General features: G+C 45.5%; 1 protein-coding gene across 1 annotated transcript in view; it reads left to right on the top strand.

Moving 5' to 3' along the window:
- FBXO42 (F-box protein 42) overlaps positions 1 to 12,350 on the top strand; it is a 58,742-nt gene that overhangs the window by 43,454 nt on the left and 2,938 nt on the right. The window contains exons 5-8 of the mRNA XM_004678536.1: positions 8,832 to 8,985; positions 9,753 to 9,863; positions 11,129 to 11,225; positions 11,701 to 11,757. Of these exons, the coding sequence (XP_004678593.1) occupies positions 8,832 to 8,985; positions 9,753 to 9,863; positions 11,129 to 11,225; positions 11,701 to 11,757 (419 nt within the window). The remainder of the gene's footprint in view (positions 1 to 8,831; positions 8,986 to 9,752; positions 9,864 to 11,128; positions 11,226 to 11,700; positions 11,758 to 12,350) is intronic.

The following is a 12,350-nucleotide window of genomic DNA, read 5'->3' as shown; positions in this document are numbered from 1 at the left end:
TGAAAGAAACTGAGGAAAATTTTTGGTTAATCTGGTCCATCTGTCCTTAGGGCCAGTTTAGTGAGGGATGGAGTAGTGAACAGACAGAGCTGCCAGTGTTTTTCATTGGGTGCCGCCTGAGAAAGTGAATGCCTGTGAGGCCTTAATAAGAAGTGGAGACTGTGGCCTGAAGTCTCGATGCCATTTTTCACTCTTTAGCATCCCTCTTGGCATCATTTCTATAAAATAAAATAATTTGAAAGCACCTAGGGACTTTTTTTGACTACCAGTTAAGAAACAGTGTAGGCACTTGCCTGGCTAGGGGGCTAACCCACACAGGGTGCAGCAGACCTCTCCTACGTTACCTGCTGCCCCCTTTAGCAGTGTATTGCTGTGAATCTGCCTGTTCTGCCCCCCACTCTGTCTCTGGTAAATTCTACTCCCTACCCTCTGCACCTCTGGCCTATACTCCATTTCTTCTGCTCAAAAAAATAAGAAGGAATTTAGCTGATGCCCATGAAAAAAATCAAATCACATACTATAACATCCGGGGAGTCCATGAGTGAAGTAGAAATTTTGTCTGCAACTTTAAGATTCATTGACATGTTGAATTGCATGGTTAAATTTTGTATGCCTGTAGTTTTCTTGTTTTCAAGCTTTAGCTCATATTAATTTCTAATTCCTAGTCTTAGATCATTGTGTTTTGAGAGTCATGGAGCACTATTAGCAAGTCAGGAATAGTCTTTAGTAATTTACCTGAAAGCCTGTGGGTAGAACGGGTATTTTTTTCCTTTAATTTATAAATTAAAGTATAAATTTTGTAATCCATAAATGAGAATGACCTGGGAAATACCTGTCTAATGAAAATGTTAAAATAGTTCCATTCAGCACCTCTTTAGTCATATAAAGTACAAAGAAGTCTGGACAGACTTACCATTAAGAACTAATCCTGGTGAGCCTCACTGGTGGCGCAAGGGTTAAAGACACAGCGCTATCCAGACATTGCAGCCTGAGTTTGATCCCCAGCCAGGGAGGTGACCCACATGGCACAGCAGACCTCCTCTCTTGCTTGCTGCTCCCCTCAGAGTGTATTTCAGAATATCTGCCTGTTCTGCTCCCCACTCGCTGATGAATCCTCTTACCTCCCACACCTCTGTTCTATAACCCAGTTCTTGTATGCATAAATTAAACATCTTAAAAAACAACAGTAATAATACTGGATAATAATACTGGAGTCTCCCTGGTGGCCTAGGGGTTAAGTCTCAGTGCTATCACCACTTTGGCCTGAGTTTGATCCCCAGCCAGGAAGCAGACCCACACAGGGCACAGCAGATCTCTCCTGTCTTCCCGCTGCCCCCCCCCTCAGCAGTGTATTTCAGTAAATCCATGTGTCCCTCTCTGTCTCTGGTGAATCCTTTCACCCCCGCCAATACCTCTGGCCTACAGTTCTTCTATGCAAAAATAAATAAAATGTTAAAAAAGGAAAATAGTACTAGAAAATAAGGCAAAAAGATGAATGCATACCCTTTTAATTTCACATTAGCACATTTTGTAACAGACTTAACCAAGAGTTATTTAACTCTCTATAACCTGGTTCTCAAAGTAAGTTCCTAAATATCAGCATCACTTGGGAACTTGTTAAAACTGTGGCTTCTTGGGCCCTTCCTGGTGGCGCAAGGGGTTAAAGGGCAGCACCATGAAGCTTGGTTCACTGAGAGTTAGATCCCCCTCCCCAGAGGTGATCCACAAGGCTCCTGCAGACCTCTCCTGACCCACCCACTGCTCCCCTCCGCAGTGTACTTCTTCTATCTGCCTGTTCTGTTCCCCGCTCTGCCTCTGGTGAATCCTCTCACCACCCCTGTACCCCTAGCCTGTACCCCAGTTCTGTATGCATAATTAAATATAGCTTAAAAAAAAAAAGAAAGAAATGTAGCTTCCTTGAACCCACCCCATACCTTTAAATAGGAATTCAGGTTTTGTGTCCATTAATCTGTATTGCAACAAGTCCTCCAAATGGAATTTTAGAACTCTAGCCCCAGAGGAGTGGTAACTATTTATTATTTACACCACCTTAATAATAAACTAATAATATTAAGAAATCATGGTAGTACTATAGAAATGTAAAATAATTTTTTTCAGGCATTATGTATTAAAACACTTGTGTGTTTTATCTTGACTCAGTCAAGCTACTCTACTAGCCCTAGGTTCTATGTAAATGGAATATGCAGTTGTGGGAAAATGGCATAAAAACCAAACCAGAATTTGGAATAGCTTCACTGTTCTGCCATCTCCTCTGCAAAGTAAACGAGAATGCCTGGTGATTCTACCACTGTCGTTTGCGTGAGAAATTTTCTAATTTCATAGGAACCTTGGGAAACCTCAGAAACATCTGCAGCAATTAGCAGTTCAGGGAATGTTGCCTCTGTGTGTGGAGGGCCGAGCTAAGTGTCCAGTTTTCCACAGCTCGCTGCCTTTTTGGCTTGTGCCTGGTTTTGAAATTTGCTCCATTGATCATATCTGATGTGGGATTAAGGGAATAAAACCTGTGAGAAGAGCCACCAGCATGGGGGTAGGCTTGAGTCACGTGTCTGCCCAAGTTTGATAAGGGCATGTTTGGTCCTGGGGTGCTTGCTGAGAACCCCTGTTGGGGCAACACCCTCTCTTCCTCCACCTTTGTCATTCAGTGACCTTAACACTGTTCCAAGACCCACTGAATCTCTGGTTTGAAAGGCAGGTCAAGAAATGTCCTACTGAGTATGAAACCTTAACTTTTAAGTTTTCTTGAGGGACAGGTGTTTTATGTCATTGTACTGGGTTGTCGAGAGTGGGGACGCATTTTTGTTGTGCTGATGGGCCTTTTAACTGCCATCTGCCTGTGTCCTTACCCTTTACTGCACAAGATTGCCACTGAATCAGTCAACCCTTAAATACAGTAGGTGAGTGTATTTTCTTTCTTAAAAAAAGTGCTTGTTGAGGTAACATTGGTTTACCGCACTATATATGTTTTAGGGGGTTAAGTTCACACCTGTTCAAATGTTATTAAATCATCCTCCGCTATAGTCAGCTGGACTCCCCCTCCCCTTGGGCCCCAACCCCCTCGGCCCCTCTCTTCTGGAAGCTTCAGCTCTGCAGTCAGATTTCAAGAGTTTGTTGTGCTTTATTTTTGTCTGTTCCTTTACATTGTTTTTATATTCCACTTAGGAGTGAAATCATCCAATGTTTGTTTCACGAAGCACAGTCACCTCCCGTTCTGTGTTGTCGCAAATGGCAAGATACCTTCTTTTCTTTACCGTTGAGGCTGCACTCCACTGTGTATTTATGCCACCCATTCACCTGCTTTTCCGTAGCCCCGCGACTGTGGGTGTGCTGCAGTGCGCATGTGAGTGCGTGTGCAGCCCTTCAAGTGAGTGGATTGGTTTTCTTTGGGGGGTGCCAGAAGCGATCTGCTGCTGGCTCACAGGATAGGTCTATTTTTAAAGTTGAGAAGCCGCCATACTGTTTCCCAGCGGGGCTGGAGCAGTCTCCACCCCACCAGTGTGCGAGGCTCCCTTTTCCTCCACACCCTGGCCAACTCCAGTTTGTGGCCTTACTGGCATGGGCCATTCTTGCTGGCAGGGGACGGTATCTCAGGGTAGTTTTGATTTGCATTTCCTAGTAGAAGTGATGAGCATTTTTTCATGGCCTGTTGGCCTGAATGTCTTCTTTAGAGAAGTGTCTGTCTAGCTGCTCGGTCTCCTCTCATTTCCAAGCTGTGTAGAGACCGTATTGAACGCTGTGCTTTCCTCCTCCTGGCTTGATTAGGTTCGGTAAGGTATTTCCCATTTTCCTTATAGACTGTAACTTTTCCTGTGATCCTACTTAGTTGTCAAGACATTTAAGTAAGATGCTGTAAGTAAAGTTATGTGGGATATGAAAAAGGGCTTGGAAATGCTGAATGGGGGAGCTTTTCAGGTCTGACCTGTAGCAACTACTTGGAAAGAATGTATCTGTGCATGAAAATCAGTCAAATAGAACAGTGAAGAGAATGCATTATAAATCCAGCCTAAATGGGTTGAAATCTTGGTTTTGCCACTTGCTAGTTTTTTGACTTTGGGAGAATTACATAAATGAGCTGTGCCTCTGTTCTCACCTGGCAAGTGTGAATAAAACTAGGAATTTGAGAAGGACTGAAGTAGTCCAGGTAAAGCGCTTAGCAGGTGCCTGGCATATAATGCTGATGCACAGCAGTCATTATCTTTAGGAGTGGTGTTAATAGTTACAGGGAGCAGGGATTATACTTGCAGTATGTTTTACCAGCATCCTTTAATTGTATGAGTAGTTTCTCCTCTTGGGAGGAATTCTACTTATTTTGTAATCTCTTTAAACCCAGAACTGGTAAACACTGGTTTGCTTTGCCTCATAAACTATTGATAATTTATTTCAAAAGATTACAAGAAACACAGTACACATGGATGAGCTAACCCATACTAGTTTTTTTGCTGACTTTTGTTTTTGGCTTCCAAATTCTATTCAATGCATTTGATTTACTGTTCTGAGACTCTTGGAGTACCTTCCCTTTCATCTCATCTACCACCAGTATAATAATTTTATTTTTACTGTACTTTCTCGAGCTAAGTAGATACTCTGTCGGCAATAATATTTTTTTTAATTAATTGGTATTTATGTATGCATACAAGAACTAGGATGTAGGCCAGGGGTGTGGGGGTGAGGAGATTCACCAGATACAGAGTGGGGAACAGTACAGGCAGATCCACTGAAACACGCTGCTGAGGGGAGCTGCAGGGAGACAGGAGAGGTCTCCTGCACCCTGTGGGTCACTCCCTGGTTGGGGATCGAGCTCATACTGCAGTGGCTGGTGGTAGCTTGATAGTGTTGAGACTTAACCCATTGTGCCACAAGAGAAGCCCCCCTATTAAGATTATGGGAATAATCTTAAACAATTTGTAGTAATTAAATATGTTCAGTTCTCATAAACTGTATGCCGTGTAGATAGTGGGACTGTCAGATGTTTCTGCACTTGACCTGCTATTAACTTCACATTAATTTGTTTTAACTATAATAATACCAAACACTGTTTTAAATGCATTATGTGATTACATAATTTAATTCTTTTAATCCTCACAACTATTCTGTGAGGCAGATGCTATTATTAGCCCATTTTATAGAAATGGATAGATAGGTGGATAGAAAAACTGAGGCAGAGCGAGATCTGGCAGCTGGCCCACATTTCACAGCAATTATGTGGCAGGACTGGGATCTGAGCCCAGGAAGACTCGCTTCAGAACCTATAGTGTTAAACTGTAATCCCTATGTCAAATCCTTGGTGCTAATTAGTTTTGGAATTAAAATTTTTTTAGATTTTAGAATGGAAATAAGATGCCAGTGCAATTATTAGACCTCTGGTGGAGTCTGGAGCCATAGCTATAATCAAATATTAATAGTTCTACAGCAGTACATACAGTTGCTTTCAGTAAGTGGATTAAGTAAAGGCTGGACATTGCCTCATCATTTTAGGTAAGTTTTGCCAAATGAGCTTTGAAAAAATTTCATTTCCAAAGCCAGGGATTTTAAAATGTCAAAGAAGGCATCCAAGATCTATCTGTACTACAGGTAGTCTCCAAAGAGGCCTTTGGCAAACGGAGTGAGCTTGGGGAAGGAGCGAGAAACTTGTATTGACTTAATAGTTCTCATTTTAACAACTCAAAAATACTTTCTTTTCCCCAATCTCAATGAGTAAGTATGGCTTTTTGCAAAGTTTAACCAACAGTTGTTTTTGGATTTAAAGACTTAGTATTTATGCATACAAGAACTGGTGTACAGGCCACAGGTACAGGGGGTAAAGAATTCACTAGAGACAGAGCGGGGAGCAGAACAGGCGGTTGATTGAAACCCACTGCTGAGGGGAGCAGCGGGCTGGTCAGGAGAGGTCTGCTGTGCCCTGTGGATCAGCTCCGGGGCGGGGATTGAACTCGTGCTGCAGTGGCTGCTGACAGCTCTGTAGTGCTGCGCTATAACCCCTTGTGCAGTTTTGTTTTTTTAATAAAGAAGAAAGTGAAAATCATTTGTAATCTTACTCTCATAGAGATGCATGGCTATTGACCTTACAGGCTTTCTTTTATGTGCAGTGGACACATAGAGGAAAATACATTACGGGGACTCAATTTGCTGAGATTTTAACGCCTTCTCTCCCACTAATCAGATACGTGACAGAATTAACAATTCTGCAACCCTGTCCTAAATGGGGATAGCAGTGCCTACACCTACCTGGCAGGGCTCTTGTTAGGGATCAAGTGAATGTGGAAATCATAGTGGCCACTAATGAGAGCTTTTTTTAAAGGTTTATTTATTAATGCATATAAGAACTGGGGTGCAGGCTGGTGTGGGTGGGGGCGGTGAGAGGATTCACCAGAGACAGTAAGGAGCTGAACAAGCAGATTGACTGAAACACACTGCTGAGAGGAGCAGCAGTCAAGACAGGAGAGGTCTGCCGCGCCCTGTGGGTCAGCTGCCAGCCCATGAGCCAACTTGTGCCACAGTGGCTGCTCTAGCTTCATAGTGCTGCGCTGTAACCCTTGCGCTACCGGGGAGGCCCCACCTATTATTTTATCTCTTGTCACTTACTGTTTTCAGTTTTCATTAAGTAGAGCTGTGCAATATTTTTAACATATTGAATCACAATTTTTTAATTGCTATTTGCTATATATTCTTTTATATGAGTATTTCTTGATTTACTTAAATACTATAAATGAACATCTTTGTGTTGTTCTTTTCCCATGTGTCCAGCTGTCTCAGGCAAATTGCTAGCTGATTCAAAGCCGGTACTCTTTTAAGGTTTTTGTTTTTTTTTTAACAGATCATCCAATTTAAATTAAAAGTCCAGCTTTTAGGCCCTCCCTAGTGGCACAGTGGGTTAAAGTGCAGCAAGCTGCAAGCCTGTTCAGTTTCAGTTCGCTCCCCCGCCAGGGAGCTGTCCCACAGGGCACAGCAGACCTTTCCTGTCTCACCCGCTGCTTCGCTCAGCTCCGCTCAGCAGTGTACTTCATCAGTCAGCCTGTTCTGCTCCCCACTCTGTCTCTGGTGAAGCCTCTCACCGCTCCTATACCTCTGGCCTGCAACCCAGTTCTGTATGCACAAATAAATAAAAATCGTCTTTAAAAAACATCCCACTTTTGTATTAATTTCCATGTTTTGTGGACCCTTGCTTAGCTGCTTCACTTTATATACTTGTATAGATTTTAAAAGTCAGGATTTTCAGTATCTCGAATTCAAGTCCAAATTTCAGTCCAGAGGCTCTCCAGAAGCCTCTTAACCTGTTTTATCTTCTTTCTCTGTTGGGTATTTTACAAGTTAAATAGGTTTTGGGTAACACTAGCATCTTAGGCCATTAATGTTAGGTTTTCCCGTTGGTCTAGAAGGCTTTCTCCTGGGAAGGCAAAAGATTTTAACTAGCAACCCCAGGCCGTAAAGGACAACAGTTTGTGAATAGTCTGATAGTCTTTCCAGTAGCAAAAGCTAAGTCATAGAATTCTTCAGCCAGTGTCTCAGCTGTGCTGCTGACTGGCAGGAGAACCATCCTTGAGAAGACTTCTGTGGTTAGCTTCTGCCTGGATAGATGTTTGTTCTACTAGGAAGTTATTCAAAAGATGCCGCATGGTTGTTCTCAGATGCTCACTCTCTAGTCTGAGACCTGGTACTTTCTTAGTAAGTCATGTTACTATTACTTTGACTCTGGAAGAATGTCCGCTGCTCTACCTCCTCAACCTCAAAAACTTGTACGCTGTACAACACCATGAAAGCAGACTGAGCAAGGCTTTTCTAACAGCGTTTCCATAACCCCCTGCTGAAGGGGGAGGCCAAGCTGTCCCTCCAAATTGGAGCACATCGGCTGCTCTCCAGATGATATCGGACTGCTGGTGTTCCTTCTGCTTAAGAAGTCTCTTGAAAAACAATCTTGCAGCTTTAACAACAAAAAATTCCTCTGTTTACTATGGAGACAATACTTTAATAGTGAGCAAACAAAGGGTAGCAGATTAGGAGAAAACCCATTGTCATTTCAGAGACCAAAAGCTCTGAAAAACAATGCTCTGATGAGACATTGGTTATCCCTAAAAAATTTCAGCATGGCCAGATTTCTGTTTCAGACTGGTTCACATAGCCCCCGTCCAGCCTGAGCCTGGAAGTTGCCATCCTGCGTATGAGACCTGCAGTGCCACGGAAATGCCTTCATATTCAGTTTGAGCTCTTCCCCCAGTGAAGAGCTCGGGGCCCAGAGTGAGACCCAGAGCTGGAGCCCAGAGATCGCTCAGCATTTGGCTCATACACAAGTGAAACATTCTCGCTCTCTTTTTTTTATTTTTACCTATGTAACAGCAGTTAACTTTTAAGTTGCATCCAGCTACCTGCTTCTCCATATACTCTTCCCTGGGCCCCTTCTGCACTCTGTGATCTCAGTTAAGCTTATTAAAGGGGTGGCCAGCAGAGCCGACATTTAGTGAGCACCTGCTTTGTGCCAGGCGCGGCATTAGGTGCTTTCAGTGCATTATTTAATGCCCAGAAGCCTCTGAGATTGACAGGTACTCCCATTCCTAATCTCAGTAAACAGACTAACTCAAGAGGGGCTAAGTAATTTTCCTCTAATTCAGGTTTCTCTGTTGTAATTACAGAAGATATATAAATTGATGCTGATTTTCTCTCAGCCCGCAAACCTAGTCTTGTCTTCCCCTTACCCTAGTGCTTTGTAATATTGGTTCCAATTTAGTGACTCTCCCAGGGAAAGGTGGTGGTCCACAGACAGCCTGTCAAAGACTTGTTCTGAGACCCTGAGTCCTAACTGATGTTACGACTTCTCCCAGGGTCCTATCCTTCCCCCAAAGCCGGAGCCACTCTGGTCGTGTACAAGGACCTGCTGGTGCTGTTTGGTGGCTGGACGCGGCCAAGCCCTTATCCCCTACACCAACCGGAGAGGTTCTTTGATGAAATACACACTTATTCACCCTCTAAAAACTGGTAAGCCACAAGAATAATACCCTTTCAATGTGGAATAAAAGATTTTTAATGAATAGATTCCTTATCTTTTCTTGTGTCCACTAATCTCTTTGAGAATTTCTTGAAAAGCTATGGACTATTTTCCCCGGGAGCAAGAAGGGAATTTATATATGCACAGATTCTTGCCTACAACTTCAGACCCATTAAAATCTGAAGAACCCTTATTCCAAAGAGAAAAGGGACATTCGTAGCTCCTCTGGAAAAATGAGTGAGCCAGTTGGAGAACAGGGGGCTCTTGAGCCTTGGCGTCCGCTTCTCCCGCTGTGGATCCAGACGCTGCCTTCTGCCTTGCTGCGTGCCTACACCTGGCTGTGATTGTCTTTCAGACCTGGCTGCTCTAGATGACAGCAGCCCCTGTTCCCTGTAACTGGCTACTTAATTCAGGGCCTTGGCAGCTGCTACTGATCTGGACTAGAGAAAGAAGTGGCCGGTGGTGCTCCTGCAGCCAGCGAGGCTGGGGCCGCCAGGGGCCACCGTGGAGTCCCTGGCCGTTCCCTCCTCTGCCCACTCTGCCTCCAAACCACACAGTGAGAACTTGGACACATTTCTAGGAAAGGGAGAACACCTTACGGTCTCCACTCATTACCTAGCAGTGTCTCTACTGAAGGAGGTAGAGACGCTTGTGGCTTCACATGGGCGCCTGCTTCCTTGAGGTTTTTAACCTTAGACATGTAAGAACAGAAGCAGCGTTGCTGACTTCTTGACTCCACCCTGTGTTTTCGTGTTAGGTGGAACTGCATCGTGACCACCCACGGCCCGCCTCCCATGGCTGGCCATTCCTCCTGTGTGATAGATGACAAAATGATCGTCTTCGGTGGCTCCTTGGGATCCCGGCAGATGTAAGTATATTTGTTCCATATTGCCCTGAAGGTAAGCGCTTGTGGGAATTTCGGGAACTAGTTCTGGGAAAAAAAGGAACTTAGTCAGGATCAGTATTCCTGGACGTGATACTAGTTGATTTTATTAGTTGTGTCATCCTAGCATTCCATTTCTGATGCCGTATTCACAATAAGTCAGACAACTTGCTCCATAAGATCAGGACTGTGCAGAGTCTTTTCATTTCCTGTGTGGTGTTCGGTGGGACATAGCTGATAGAGCTCCTGTTCCCATGTGTCCCTACAGACGGCCACCTTCTAAGAAGCAGAGCCCTTTTACCTGCTCTCCATCATGACCCAGCTCGGGCCCTGTGGGGCTCTAGAGAAGGAGGAGAGAGGTAGAGTGACAGGACAGGTGGAAATGGTTCATTCCAGGTGGGCTGGGTTAGAGGAGTGGGTAAGAGCAAGAAAACTGTGAGGTCTGATGCCTCTGTGAGTCTGTTCTCTCCCACCGTTCTTTCCACCTCTGGCCACACCGGCCAGGTCAGGCCAGAGTCAAGGATCCCTGCGACACAGCAGTAGCAACAGGCATGGTCATCTCCCTGTGGGAGCGAGGAGCTGTCGGTAGCACTGCCCGGGCCTGAGCCTGCCTGTTCTGGGCTGGGTGCACTCCGTCTTCCTGTTTTAAAATGGTTGCAGAGAGACGGCGGGAGCTGCCAGCCAGATGAGAGGGTTCAGCAGTTCAGGGGCCAGAGCGCTTCTTCTCCGCGCTTAGTGGGAATAAGTGACCACAGAGAGGTGGCCACGAAACAGACGGCTGCCCAGGAGTCTGTCCTTGCCAGCCGGGCCCGTGGAGGCAGGAGAGGCCAGGTGGTCCTTGTTAACACGGCAGCGTTCATCAGCCGTGCTGCAGTCCTTCTCATTGCTAGAGTCAGTGACTGTCTTATCTCCTAGACTGCGAGAGAATTGCCTTTCCACCTCACCCTCCCCTGCCTTTTGAAGCATTTTTTTCTCTGTGGTTTGTATTCTTCACAACTGTACATACCAGTAGCTATTTCCTACTATCACCAATTAATTCTTACCTATGTACAAGTATATGTGACCACAGATATGAATCAAATGAGGCCTTATGGGTCAGTGTGAAGAACAAAGGTTTGAAGCCTTCTAGGGAAAAGAGAAGAAAAATACCAACCAAGTGCTAAATTTTCTGGGCATCTCTCTCAGTGTGATTTCAGTTGCATCAGCTCTGTGTTCTCTGGGTGCTCCATCCTCATGTCCTTATCTTACAGGAGCAACGACGTCTGGGTCCTTGACCTCGAGCAGTGGGCGTGGTCCAAGCCGAGCATCTCAGGCCCCAGTCCTCATCCTCGAGGTGGCCAGTCGCAGGTGCTTGGGCTTTAAAATAACTATTCAGCACACACTGTAGCATCATTCAGTTAGGACAGGAGGGGAGGAGGGCGCCAGGTGAGCTCTGACATGCATAAAGAAGTCAAAGAGAACCTGTCGTTCCTTCTGCTGGTATTTCCGTCTCAACTTCCAGTGGGTTATAACTTGTGGTGGCTGTATACATTGTGCCTCTCCCCAAGCAGGTGCTTCATTGTTTCACTTCGTGAAAGGACCTACCTCACAGGTGGTTGGCACCCTTGTGTTAATTTCGATCAGCAAAGAGGATAGCCATTCCGTGGGCCATCAGCAGCTCGTGCGCAGAGATGGGAATTGATGTGCTGTGGGGCGTGTGGGCAGCGGAGGGCTACTAGGGCAGTCACGGGGTGCCGGGCGGTGGCCGTCACACCCCGCTGAAGGGTAGGTGCGGGTGCCTGTGTCTCTCTCTGGGTTTACGTTAAATTTCTTCCTCTCCTAGATTGTTATAGACGATGCGACTATCCTAATCCTTGGAGGGTGTGGTGGCCCCAATGCTGTGAGTAGAGCTGGGTGCCATCCCCAATACCCCCGTCCCAGGTCCAGAGCGTGTTTCCCTGTCTCGCCGTGTGAGTGTTCCGTGAATGTGGTATAGGGGCGCCTTTTCTGCCTTCGTGCTCTCTGACTGTCGCTCTGCTCTCTTGTGGTGCTGGTGGCTTTTGATCCAGACATTCATCTCTTAAATATCCTGTCTGTGTTCTTGCTACTCCTTTCTCTTCAGTTATAAGATTTGCTCCTATCATTTTGTCAAAGTGGTGGGACAGAAAGGCATGTGGATAGCTGCCAGAGTGCACATGGAATTGATTTAAGATGCACTTTGAGAAAGTTAGGGATATGCACCGTCTGCTTCTGCCCTGCCCCCCAGTCCATCCCTGCGTGCGCACACGCACACACACACCCATTCTCCTATCCCCCAGTCTCTCTCTCTCTCTCTCTCACACACACACACCCTTTCTCTGATCCCCCAGTCTCTCTCTCTCTCTCACACACACACACCCTTTCTCTGATCCCCCAGTCTCTCTCTCTCTCTCTCACACACACACACCCTTTCTCTGATCCCCCAGTCTCTCTCTCTCTCTCACACACACACAC

Source organism: Condylura cristata, unplaced genomic scaffold (genome assembly GCF_000260355.1).
Source record: "Condylura cristata isolate star-nosed mole 26May11 unplaced genomic scaffold, ConCri1.0 scaffold00008, whole genome shotgun sequence".
Lineage (NCBI taxonomy): Eukaryota > Metazoa > Chordata > Mammalia > Eulipotyphla > Talpidae > Condylura > Condylura cristata.
This window is presented reverse-complemented; position numbering and strand designations above follow the sequence as displayed.